Here is a 13,142-nt window from a genome sequence, read left to right as displayed (position 1 = left end):
CAGATGAGAAGATTGAGGTTTTGTGGCTCAGACCAAGTAGAGGAGTGACAGAAGGTGTATGTGACAGTCCAAGTTCCAGTCACTATGTTGTTTCTTGACTTGTGCTATTCAAGAAAACGTAGCCAGAGAATCACCTACCTCTCGGATTTAGAACTTTGTACAACAATCATCTTAAGTCTATTTGGATTCTAAAGCCTATGTGATTAAGGCCTCAACTTCCTAATGCATTATCTTTAGCAGTGGACCTTGTGGCTGATGGCTTTAATGGTTAGTGTGCTGGGGGGAGAGGATGAGCCAGGTACACAGTAAGAAACTTGGAGATTAGCAATAAGCTTATAAGATGCAAAAAGAAGTAAGGGAAAAAAAATGACACAAAGATGATGTCTTTATTTCCTAGGGCTACATGTAAATTATTACTCCCTTATGAATCAGACAGTTTTTAAAAGGTGATTTGTAAATACGAATATACATTCTCCAAAATTCATATACCCCCCAAATTCATATACCCATTCTACTCCCAACATGAATATAATGCTTTTAAAAATGAGATACATGTCTGCCGAACCACCACTTCACAGGTCTCAAGCCCTACAGGAGCTCCTGTCACCGTCCTCAGTCTGTCCTGGTTCTCCCGAGCTCTTCTCTCCCAGCCAAATCTGAGCTGGAAAAGATGTCTCTCCCTACCTTAGGGATGGGGAGACCTGGGCATCCCACATTTACCCTACTAACACAATATATGAAGATGCTCTTAGTTCTACCGTTCCAGTATTTACACTTCCTAAAGTAGTAACGGCCCAGTTATCACTGCAACTAAGAATTTCTACCCAGATAGTTCAAGAATGACAATTTCTGGGGACTTGCTTAACTTCCCTTCCTCTTGAGTTAAATTTGTTTTATACCTAAATCAGGTTTACTTTAACATAGGTTATAATTTAAATTCATCCATATATTCACATTTTTATATAAAATAAAAGATGGACTCCACAGCAATACGTGTTCTCAGAACTGCTGAAATGTGCAGTTAACTGACCCTGTAGGATGGGACCCAAATCATCGCTCTCAAATTTTTTATTGTTAAACACTTAACACATCACTCAAGGTAAGTACAAAAATATTTATTGATTAAAAAATAAACTTGCACTTCAGAGACTTGTTGAAAGTTTCAGGAGATTTTGTTGGTGGTCCTATGTCACTAAATTAAGCCCTTGATTTTTCACATTAGGAGGGAAAGAAAAAAAGCTAAGCATGTTAGTTGAAGCAGTTTTTTTCCCAATCACGATTGCACATGCGAGGAGCTATTCAGCAAGTCTTTGGTTCTGAAAGGTATGCTGCGGACTGCTGCATTAAGGGAGGATTTGCTGTTTTCATCCAACACCTCTGTGTTGTGTGGTCCTGCTGTGAAAGAGAAGAAAATACCTTATTTTCAGGTTAAATAGGACCACTCAAGGGTGCAACTATGAGACCCATTTTTAAGACCTGAATGCAGGTTCTAAAGGGACAGTGAAACGTTTTTTTACAAATCAATATTTTGTATCACAAGAGTACTTCCTGTATCTTAATGCTCACTTCCTTTTAAATGGACAACTGCAGTCCCATCTCAACAAAATGGAAGAGAGGGAAAATAAAGTGGCCTCCATGTTTAATCTTAATATTCACTTGGAAAGTTAGGTTTCAATAGCACACTTGATGCTTATTCTGTTTATTAATAAATTGACATAAAAATCAAAGATTCTCCTGATGAGTGCCTAAAGTTAGATTTCTTCAAATATGAGCATACAGTCATATAATCATCCTATCTAGAAGGTTCGGTAAATGTCCTCAACTATGTATTTGTATAAATAGTATACAAAATACCTATGTGTTATTCAGCATCCAAAATCTATAAAGATTTGCATTTTAAGAAAAGAGCCTGTAACTTTGAGTGTTCTTAATTTGCTGTATAGCCTCTCAATTGTACCATTTCCCTCTCTAATCAAAATTCTTTGTTTAGCTGTCAGACAATATTAGAGGCAAAAACCTCTGACTCTCCTCTTTGGCACTCCCGACTCTTCCATAGTTTTAAGGAACTTATTTCAAGCACTAATTCCAAAGCAGGGCTAGCTCTCCCTCCCCAACCTCTCCTCCGACACTCTCAGAGCAGAAGACTTAGGAAAATGAAGTGCTTCCATTTAAAAACCACCTTTTGCTGTTAAGTCACCTGAAGACAGGATGAGGCATAAACAAAAATTTAAGCAAAATGGAGAAAAAAATTGACCAGAAAGTCACATTTATAAACGCTTATAAACTACAACCATATCAAGTTATTTTTCCATACCTGTCTATTAAAAATGTGAGATTTATTCTCAACTTCCAGGCTTTGTGCATCACTCTCTCTGCAGTAACTTTCTGCCCCAACCGTATCCATACAGTTGCTTCCACAGCTCTGTGTATTATAGCCACTATCCATCTGACAGGAACGAGGAGAAAAAAATACTAAGGATAACACTGCAAGCCAATTCACTTAATCCACAATTTATTTTGATGAACTTTTTTGTTTAAGTAAATTTATTTAAAAATATAAAATTTATATATACAAATATGTGACATATAAATTGTAAAATTTTAAAATAAGCGAATATATACTACCCCGTTTACAACTGAATACAATGTAACATTTAATATTATTGAATAAAATTTAAAATATATAAACAAAAGGTAGTTCTACATAGAACTGGTTTTTCAAAGTAGTCACTTTACAATTCCTTCTAATTGTAATTTCCCTCAGAATCAGTGAACAAGCCATGAACATGCTTTCCTGTTATTCTGTGATCACACTCAGATGAAAGCCAGGATTACATTCAACTTCACCTTCCAACTCATTTGCCAAGTTTCTCTTTAAATGGCTTTGGTTACATCTCTAAATAAAATTTACCTAAAAGGCATGCCACCTTTAAGAGTATTCAAAACTATACACATTTTTAAAAAGGTGGGCTAAATCTAACACCCAGTGTTGAAATAAAAAGCTTCATAATAATACCAGATATAAATGGCTCTAGGTGTTAGTTCACCTTTCATTTAATTTAAATTGTAGCATTCTATGATACACTGTTACTTCCCAAGAAAACAAGAGGAAAAAGGGATTCTAGCAAACTTCAGTGATAGTACATACAATAAATATTTACTGGGTACCTAAAAATGTGCCAGGCCCTCTATATGGCACTATCTATAATACCATTCTTATTTCCTCCTTACTACCACACTCCTAACGTCACAGATGAGGCAGCTGGGGCTCAGAAAGGTTAACTTGCAGCGTCAGCATGAGGTGATGACGACCTGAGGCTCCAAAGCCCTCCCTGTCCACACACAGCATTTACCTGCATAGTAGGAGCACAAACCCAAAACCCCATAAGGATTCGCCTGTACTTAAGCCTTGTTCTTCAAATTTGGATCCGAGGGAACGGAAAGGTGTACTTTGTCCCCATCACCAGCAGCAGCCCAAAAAGTGCATTTCATCACAAAAGTTCCCAGTTTTCAGGGATAGATGCATATTTGTTCACTATGGAGAAAGTCACATTCCATTTGAACAAAACCCTGGTGATGTGTAAAAAGAAATATTACCATCCCAGGGGAAACAGCTTGTTTGGCTAATCATTCAACAGCTATTTGGTCAAAAATGTAATCATCGGATTGCTTTCAGGGAATCTGCCAATTACTCTTCCTTTTATTATTCACCAGTGCCGAACCACTGGCGAACCACTGGCGTATAGAACTCAAAACTGAAAACAACGACTCTACTAAGGGAAGGGAATAGTACAGTAAGGAGTGAGCAAGGCACCCAGGAGCTCGTCTCCCTCTAGGAAGAGGGGCAATGGGCACCCAGAAGAGGATGCCTGACCCCTCTGGCTCTCACCTAGACCCCAACGAATGTCGACGCCTGGCGTGTGCCACGCAGACCACACAGATGATCATCTCTCTCCCCACAGGCAGAAAGCCATCGGCATCATCTTACAGCTGAGAAGGACGAGATGCTCAAAACTAAAAGGTCATGCTCTGTTCACTCTCACGTGGATCTTGCCTTAAGATCCCTCAGCCCGTAACCAATTCAAACTTAGTTCCGACTGCAGGTTTCCATTCTTCTAGTTGGACTACGCTGACTTTAAAAGCGGTGTTTCTAGAGCCAGTCATCATACACACGGCTACTAAGTTTATTTTTCTCCCACATAAATCAGATGTGGTCTTTTAAAAACCTTCCAGGGTCGCGACTGACAACCACTGTGGCTTACAGTGCACTCCTTGAAAGCTGACCTCCGCACTTGGGCCCTTCCTTCCCTTCTCCTCCTCCTGTCCCTCTTCATTGCCTGTCCCTCTTGCTTACCTTTCACAGAGGACTCGGTCTCCCATCACATAGTGAAAATGGTGTTCGGGCACCGTTACATCAACTCAAATCACAATGATCATACTGTTATCCTATAATCCTATTAGCATCCCCATTTTTTTAAATAAGAGGGAACAAATTCAAGTCACTTTCTGAAATTTGTAAAACTAACAGCTAGGAAAGAAACTGAAATCTCCCATTTGTGTTCCCAAGGCTATGTTCCCCATGTTCTTTAAAGATGCAATAGCTGCCCCCCCCACTGTGGGGGGGCCCCCCAGCTACAAATATTTGCATTCATGCCCACCCCTGCTCCCTGGCCCGTCTGTGTATAAAAGTGGAAGGGTTGCTCTGCTAATTCTACCAGGGCTCTAGGGTCTATCCCATCTTGAGTGCTGCAGCTCCCTCGTGTATACAATGAATCCGTTTTACACATGACATCTATTATATCTGCTGTAAGGTATCATGAGGTTTAGATTCTGACTGTAAAATACTTGGCCTGGTCTCTGGTACTTGAAAAAAACACATAACTGACACCAATTATTAATAATTATCCTGCCAATTCCTAGTTCCCTTTTTTTTTTTTACTCTTCTTCCTCTCTTCTTTATTTAAATATGCTACTTTCTCCCTTTTAAAGCAAAAAACAAAGTCAAAAAAGAAACTACAAAAACATCTTGGACTTCAATGTTTTCCCCTAGTTATCATAAATCTTTCCTTTCACATCTAAGGTTTCCAAGAGTTATCGAGTATTAAGATGGTTTCATCTGTCACCAGCAGTACCAAATAGAATCAATGAAACCATGCCTTCAAAGTCTGAAGACAATTATTTCCAAACTCTCAAATGTGAGAGAATAGAGAACACATGATCAGACATGCAGTATCTTGAAAAATGTACTCTTTCTCAGAAAGCTACCAGAAAAATGTGTTCCAAGAAAGTGAGAAGCAAACCAGGAAAGAGAAGAATGGGATACAGAAAACAATACAGAACACAGGAGAATCAGCAGGATGGTGACAGGACGTTCCAGGATGACAGCTGAGCAGAATACATGGAAGGCAACCCATGGATAATAAAGCAAATGAAAAGGTCCTGGGAAAATTGGGCTGCCTGGAATGTTTGAAAGCTACCTCTGTGGTAGACAAATACGAATGTATGAAAATATTTTTCAACTACAAAATGATCTACAAAAGGTGGGCATTATTATGATATGGTCCGAAGGGTAAAACTGAAACTGATCCAGTTTGTTGTCAAGATTAAACAAATTAACACATGCAAAGTATTCAGAATAATGCCTGGCATATAGTAAGAGCTACATAAGTGTCAGATATTGTAACTATGAAACAGCAGGTAAAAATTGCCTTTCTCAGTATTTTAAAGTTGTTTCAAAATTTTCAGCTCAAAGATTATGGCAATTAATGGAACAAATGTCTTTCTGAAAGTAAGTGCTGGCTATGAAATACGTCTGTCAAATGAATCCTGCTTTGCAAGGATATTGCAAAATTGGAAATGTTTGATTATATGGAAAATGTTGGTTATAAAATCACATTTTTAAAAGTACACACAAAAAAAATACAGAAAGGTGCTCTAAACTCAGTTTTTTTCTCCCTAAGTCATATAAAGAAACAAAATTAGTGTATTTTTAGAATACAAATATCATACCAGAAATTGAATTCCTTTGGTACTAGCTCCACATGAGAGAAAGATGAATCCTAAGAAGTCGTCTGACTCTAGCAGTCAGTAAAACACAGAGAGAGCAGCTGGATTTCTTTTCTGCTCTCTTTTTCCCACTCCAAATAAGTATCAGTTAATGTGAATATTAAATACGCATCACCAGTGCAACTTACAAGAAACTAACCTTCTTGATGTCAACTAGTACCGCACTAGGTTGGTGCAAAAGTAATTGTGGTTTAAAAGGTTAAAAATAAGTGCAAAAACCGCAATTACTTTTGCATCCACCTAATATTTAAAAAACATTCTACTATGCTGTGCCACGCTCCAGGCCTGCCACGTAATGGATTTTCTCTTTCCATAATCTTAGAAAAGGAAGGATAAAGAACACCCAGGGAGCCAGGAGAGGACTACAGAACATGACAGTACTGTACCTGAACGTTACTGCTCTCACCAGGAAGGACGCTGCTTTCTGCAAGCGGCGACATGCACATGTGCGAGCTCTCAATGCTGAGGGCGATCCCACTCACAGAACCAGTCATGGGCAAACTCCCAGGATCCAGCGGCTCCTTAATCCACGTGTTCTCATCTGCTATCTCTACAGGGTCCACCATGTCCACAGTGTCATTCTCCTCAGTTTCAGCGTCCTGCAGCAGTGCTAAGCCTTTTGCAGCAGCACGAGGCTGATTCTGGGTCACAGACATGGCGGTCACTAGGACACGTGCGCCACGTGGAGAAGCGTCCCCTCTCAGCTGCCTCGGGTGGACTCCAGCAGCATCCATGACAGGTGATGAGGCAGCTGTGGAACGAGTATTCGCGTTATCTTCTTCATCTTCACTGGGAGCCCCCAGAGCAAACGGTATCCGAATCAGCGAGGTCCGATACTGAGCACCACCCCTGTACATCTCAAGTCTCATAGGAGACCAATTTTTAATTGGTGAGCAGCCATCTATATAAGGACTTCTGATACACTGATTAGTAATTCCATTGGAATTTATTCCAGACGAAGCATCAGGAGAGTGCACAGTAAACCTCCTTTGTTCTAAAAGATTGGGTGGGAAAAATTACATCATAAGAACACAAAAATGGAAAAGCCATTATTAAATGGTAATCATGTTTCATGCCAGAAAAAGAATGGATTTCTATTAATAGTTGTGCTGTTTACTGAAGTAAAATTTGGCGGTTAAAAGCAACAGCACAAATGAATGTGTCTCAATAAGTAAAATGAGGCTCTTCAAAAATAATTCCTCTGGCATTTCCCCTTTTTAAATTAAAATACTCCCTGAGAATTATTTCCTCACAAACATATTGCTACTATAACAATATTCATGTACAAAGAAGATACCAGGCGAATTAGCTGACAGCTACAAATTAATAGCTGTAACTGATCAATGAAATACAGTAGCCACCCTTATCCACAGTTTCATTTTCCGTGTTTTCAGTTACCTGCGGTTAATTATAGTCCAAAAACACCAAATGGGAAATTCCAGAAATAAACACTAAGCTTTAAATTTCTCGCTGTTCTGAGCAGCCTGATGAAATCTCACGCTGTCCCGCTCCGTCACACCCGGGGCAAAGATCATCCATCCCGTTGCCCAGCATATCCACACTGTATATGCTGCCTACCCGTCACTTAGCAGTTGTCTCAGCTACCAGATCAGTTATGAGAGACAGAGAGGGAGAGACTCCACATTTACATAACTTTTATTAATGTATATTTTTGTAATTATTCTATTTTATTATGTAATTGTTGTTAATCTCTTACTGGGCCTAATTTATAAATTATACTTTATCACAAGTATGTCTGCATGGGAAAAAAAACCTGGTGTATATAGAGTTCAGTACTATGCAGTTTCAGGCATCCATCCACTGGGGGTCTTGGAATGTATCCCGCAGAAAAGGGGAACTAGTGCATACAAAACTCTATGTGTTTATGAAAAATACTATAAGCAACATTAAAATGCAAACAAAAAACTGTAAAATAATATTTGCAATAAAGAGCTTAACAGTGATAATCAAAGTGATAAAAATGCTTAAAATATAATAGTTTTAATAATTTCATTGGCTTAATAAAAACGAAAGTTTTAAAAAGATGAGTAAAACCAGAAACAATCCTCCCAATGGCAAATAACACATGAAGTGTAAAGTCATACAAATAGTAAAAAATATGGAAGTTCAAGCGGTAAGTGACCATTTCTTTAACAAAAATACTGAAGTCTGAACTAATAACCTCCCACCCCAACATAAATGACCAATAAAAATTCAGAAAGAATTCAACATCATAATAATCAAAGATACAAAAATTAAAACAGTAAGAGACCATTTTGTAATGTACCAAATTAACAAACTTCAAAAAGAATGATGAAATCAATGTTTCTGTATGTGGAGAAACTGACTTTCTTATATACTATTGATGAAAATTTCAATTGGTGTAACCTTTTACGAAGAAAATTTGACAGACTTCATCAAGCCTTAAAAACATTCACCCCTTTTGACCAAATAATTCCACTTCTGAGAATTTAACCAAAGATATAAATACCAGGGGTGCCAAAAAATTGTATACAAGTGGACACTTTGGTCAATGTTACTCGAGTAGTTTGCCGTAATCTGAAGTGTCTGGACACTGATAGTAACCACTTTGAGCACCTCTTGTAATTGCAGAAGTCAAACGTGACTTGTATTCATCTTTTGTTATTGGTATATACTGAGTATTACAATTTTAATAGTTTTTTCCTTTCTTAAAATGTGTACACATTTTTTTGGTACTCTGTATGTATAACACAATGTATATACAAGGGTAATTAGTTACGATTTAAAAAGGTAGAAACAATTTAAATATTTATCAGTGGTTGAAAACAAATGATACATCCATGAAATGGAATAATATATAGTGATTCAAAATCATGGTTTCAGACAATAATAAATGACTTGAATGACCTATGAAAATACTCATAATAAAATGCTTTGTGAAAAAAAGCAGGATACAGAACTGTGTGTATCTGTGTGTACAGAACTGTGGAAAAACTGAAAAATACAGTTTCAGTCTTCCAATTTTATTTACTATGAATAGGTTTTTTAATTGTGAATAATTTTCAAAAGGCGCTTTTTCAGAGAAACTGACATACTACAAAGAGAAATATATAAACTTCCACATGCTCTATTTGCTTTAAAAACCTTACTCAAATGTATCTTTTAGAAAAAAAAAATTTTTTTCCCTCTTCTTCCACCTCCCTCTCCCCACTCCAGTTCAAGCCGTTGTTTTTCAGTCTAGTTGTGTAGAACAGAGCCAGAGCCAGAGCCAGCTCCAGTCACGCTGGCCACCGCCCAGCTCATTGGCCCATGTGTGAATCGAACTGGCAACCTCGGCGTTAGGAGCACGGTGCTCCAACCACCTGAGCCACCGGGCCAATACCCAATTACCAAAGTGTGAACCTACCTACAGGTAAGACGCAAAATCAAAGCATGCCAAAACCAACTTACCTCTAAAATTGACATCTTTCTTTTACTCCCTTTATAAGAATATGACATCAAATTACCTGTATTTAACACTAGAGTAGAACTTTGCCAAAAATCTGTGTTTGAAGGTAAATTGTTCCTTTTGTTAAAACAAAAACAAAAACCCCCAGTTTCTAAATTAATAAAACACACAATACCCCGAAGTGGTCATTTAGAGTTCTACAGTTAGAACAAGCTAAAAAGAGGCTCTTTAATATCAAATATTGATGATATAAAAATTTAAATTAGGTATTTTATTATGAGACATACCTGAGAGTGGTGTCTTTCCTATTTGAAATGCAACTGGTGAGAAAGTGGGTGAAGAAATAGGTGGACTGGTTATACTTCCCAAACTGTATTTTTTTGCACTACCCTGAATAGGGCTGGAAGAAAACTGCCCCTATGATAAAAATAAATAAATGAAACTATGCGTTTCCTTTCTTATTATACCATATCCTATTTATCTTCGTATTCAAAACACATTTATAAAATAGATCGTATAAACTCTGGTCATTCCCCCAAAGGAAAGATGCCAAAAGTCAAAGCATCTTATAACAAGGACAACTAAAATTATTATAAAAGTTTTGAAACAGAATATGTTAGTCAAAATAAAATATAAATGCACTAGGTTTAAAGAAACCATTATATTTCATACTAAGCAGCTGTTTATGAAAAGCTTTTAAATAATTACTCCATTAATGTCAATCCAGTTGTGTTCTAGTGAAAATCTTACATAATTTAGTAAATAACTTATATTGAAATTCCTTGAGACACATGATAAATTTGGTTATCCCATATATCTCTAAATTCAAAACTGGAAAGTCTGACCCAAAACATTCCTGACTAATGACAAAATGTGAACTAATCTAATCTTCATGAAATATAAAACCGAAAAGGCAACTATTTCTTGAGTGTAATATGAGCATCAAGGTTCAAGTATATATACAGCAAACCAACCAGCCACTTTTAACACACTTCTTACCGAACTTGGTGTCTGCACAGGGCTCCTACACTGTACAGGAGATAAATCTATTGAACAGAAAACCTCAAGTGATGCTTGAGCACCACTGCAAGGACTTCTGGGAGAAGACGGCGGTAAGGACTCAGAGATACTTCCACTGGCATCTAAAAATAGCTTTCTTCTGAGGGATGATGAGCTGAGGTTGCCAGGAGACTGATCTGCAAATTCATCAGATCTAAAATAGTCCCCTGTATTTAAGGTTAACAGAATAAAAGGCAAAGCGAGTTATTTTGAAGAACAATTGTACTTCAGTTACCTGATTTTTTAAAAACCATCATGCACTCTGTTGGGATTGTTTTGAAACAGAGGGCAAAGCTTAACAGTGTATGTGATGTTTCAAATATGGAATTATTTCTTCTTTTTCAATGCTTCATTATTAGTATACCAATAAGATGTGTCTATAAGTAGTTTATGTCTAAAGTAAGGTTCATTATGATAAAAAGGCTAATTCAAGCCAGGTTGAAAAAAAAAAAGTAGAAATTTCAGGATGGTTTCCCTTTTTAAAAAAAACGCAATTCCACATATTTCCATTTACAAAAAGCCATCAAAACAAAACCTTTTGTTTAAGTTATTAAAGGTTTAAATAAATCCAATACTCACCTAATATATTTTCTAAATTAAAATCCACAGGAAGAGATAGCAATGTCTGACAAGCAGCTAGAAACAAGCAGATAAAAAAATACAAACATGGACAAATCAATGCAAGCACATTACATGTAGCATGTGCTTCCCAATCAACCATTGTCCCATGATGTTCCAGCCAAACAAACAGACCTATTTCATTTGTGCATCTATTACATAACATGCCACCTTCCTGTAAGTGGTTTCCCACAATTTCCAGCACTGATGTAAACCTGTCAATGGTTAAAGTGAACTCCTGGTTGTTCTGCTGGCGCCTGAATCAAAAAATAAGCCAGGCTATATTTGGAGACAGATTTCCCAATATTAACACATTTAAAAAAAAAAACGCTTTCCAAAACCAGAAATTAATTCCCATGCTTTGAATAAGAAAACAACACAATATTGCTATTTCTAAAACATGGCTGGATGTATCGATTCTAATGGTTTTTAAAAGTCAGCTCTCATATAATGCCTTCGTAAAAAGTAAACAATTTCAATTCTAGAGTAAAGTGTTACCACATGAACTGAATTTAAACTTAAATGTGGCTTACTGTGGAACATGTTTTCAGATTGCATTCATACTCACCATTATTTTTCTCAGAATCAATGGTCAGCTTTTTTCCAACAGGAGATTCATTATTTATGTTAATACCTGTAAAAACATCTTAAGTGAAAAATCTTACATTTTATATTGTTCATTTAGTTTAGGGTTACTTTTTCCAGGGTAAGGAAGTGAAGAAAGTGGAGGCTTTTATTTTACATTTAAAAAATAAATGTCTGCATACATAATTGTGCAATTGGCATATTTCTATTACATTTATTTAATTTTTATTAATTTCGAGGGAGCACAAAGATAAAAGTTGAAGGATTACTGCTGTAAAGCAAATTAGGAGGTACCACGTAATCCTTTTTAAGGAAAGCACAGCTGCTCTACATGCTGTCAACCTTAAAAGGTGGAGATGCATGTTAGCCATACTCAATTCCCTTAACCAGATCCTGTCACTTAATGCTTTTTGCAAAATGGGTTTAGATAAAATTGTCTGAATTAAAATGCCAAATCACCTTTACAAAACCTAAAATTTGATAAAACCACACTCAGTTTTTTTTTAAACAGGAGTCAAAAATATGGCTGCAAATAATTCTTTAAAAAACTGAAAGTTAATGACTAAATATTAAGCTTCATAACTTGAAAATCATTAGACAAAAAAACTAAAACAATAATGAAAATGACTAATATAAGCAAAATAAAAGGAAGGAAAAAGCAAGGAGACCCAAAAACCCAGAAAGCTTAAAATAACAGAATAAAGACCAGTAATCTAATAAAGCTAAATAAGTAAATGTGCGAATGAGTAAGTGTGTGGGGTGGGTGAATGAGTTAAAGTTTCCTATTAAATACTATCAGAATACATAAAAAAATAAAATTCTAGAATCAAATTCCTTCTGTACTGTAGGCAGGGTGACATACTATGAGGTAAATGTAATCAAGGAAAGCCCTCCCCCCCACCCCCTCCTACCCTCCGCCCGAAAACCCTGTCATGTCCTTGCTCTTTAGGCTGGAGTCCAAACACATTAAATGTGAAATGTGAATAGTGGAACTAGGAATCTAAATTTTTAATTTTAATTAATTTTAAAAGGCACATTTCGCTAGTGGCTACCAGATGTCAAGACCTGTGAAAGGGCTGAGATTTTACCCTACTTGCAAGCTGACAATTTAGCGTGTCAACATTCCATGGATGCTGGTTGAAGACAAGAGGTTTCTGGGTCAAAGACAAAAGACTTCACTATTCCCAGCACAACAGGCAGGAGGTTCATGCTCACACGTTTCCTTTGCCCCTAAGACCCAAGGAGGTGACATTAAACAGCTCAGGTGGATGTGGCACACAGTGGGTTTTCATCACACTTGAGGAACCCTGAGCTTGGGAAATAACACTCTTATAGTAGCCTGCAAGCAAATCTACTCCAGAGGAAAACACAAAACCTACCCTCT

The 13,142-nt window shown here is 37.0% G+C and overlaps 1 protein-coding gene across 4 annotated transcripts in view; it reads right to left on the bottom strand.

The window, feature by feature from the left end:
• Positions 1-1,094: 1,094 nt before the first annotated feature.
• BORA (BORA aurora kinase A activator) overlaps positions 1,095-13,142 on the bottom strand; it is a 23,974-nt gene continuing 11,926 nt past the window's right edge. For 3 of the 4 annotated variants that reach the window (XM_074329358.1, XM_074329357.1, XM_019738146.2), the window contains exons 6-12: positions 11,742-11,807; positions 11,135-11,191; positions 10,496-10,722; positions 9,784-9,913; positions 6,453-7,060; positions 2,315-2,446; positions 1,095-1,395 (exon numbers count right to left, since the gene is read on the bottom strand). In XM_074329358.1, coding sequence (XP_074185459.1) covers positions 1,300-1,395; positions 2,315-2,446; positions 6,453-7,060; positions 9,784-9,913; positions 10,496-10,722; positions 11,135-11,191; positions 11,742-11,807 — 1,316 coding nt within the window. In that variant the 3' untranslated portion in view covers positions 1,095-1,299. The remainder of the gene's footprint in view (positions 1,396-2,314; positions 2,447-6,452; positions 7,061-9,783; positions 9,914-10,495; positions 10,723-11,134; positions 11,192-11,741; positions 11,808-13,142) is intronic. The other variant, XM_074329356.1, reaches the window with a different exon arrangement.

Source organism: Rhinolophus sinicus, linkage group LG04 (assembly GCF_036562045.2).
Source record: "Rhinolophus sinicus isolate RSC01 linkage group LG04, ASM3656204v1, whole genome shotgun sequence".
Taxonomy (NCBI): domain Eukaryota; kingdom Metazoa; phylum Chordata; class Mammalia; order Chiroptera; family Rhinolophidae; genus Rhinolophus; species Rhinolophus sinicus.
This window is presented reverse-complemented; position numbering and strand designations above follow the sequence as displayed.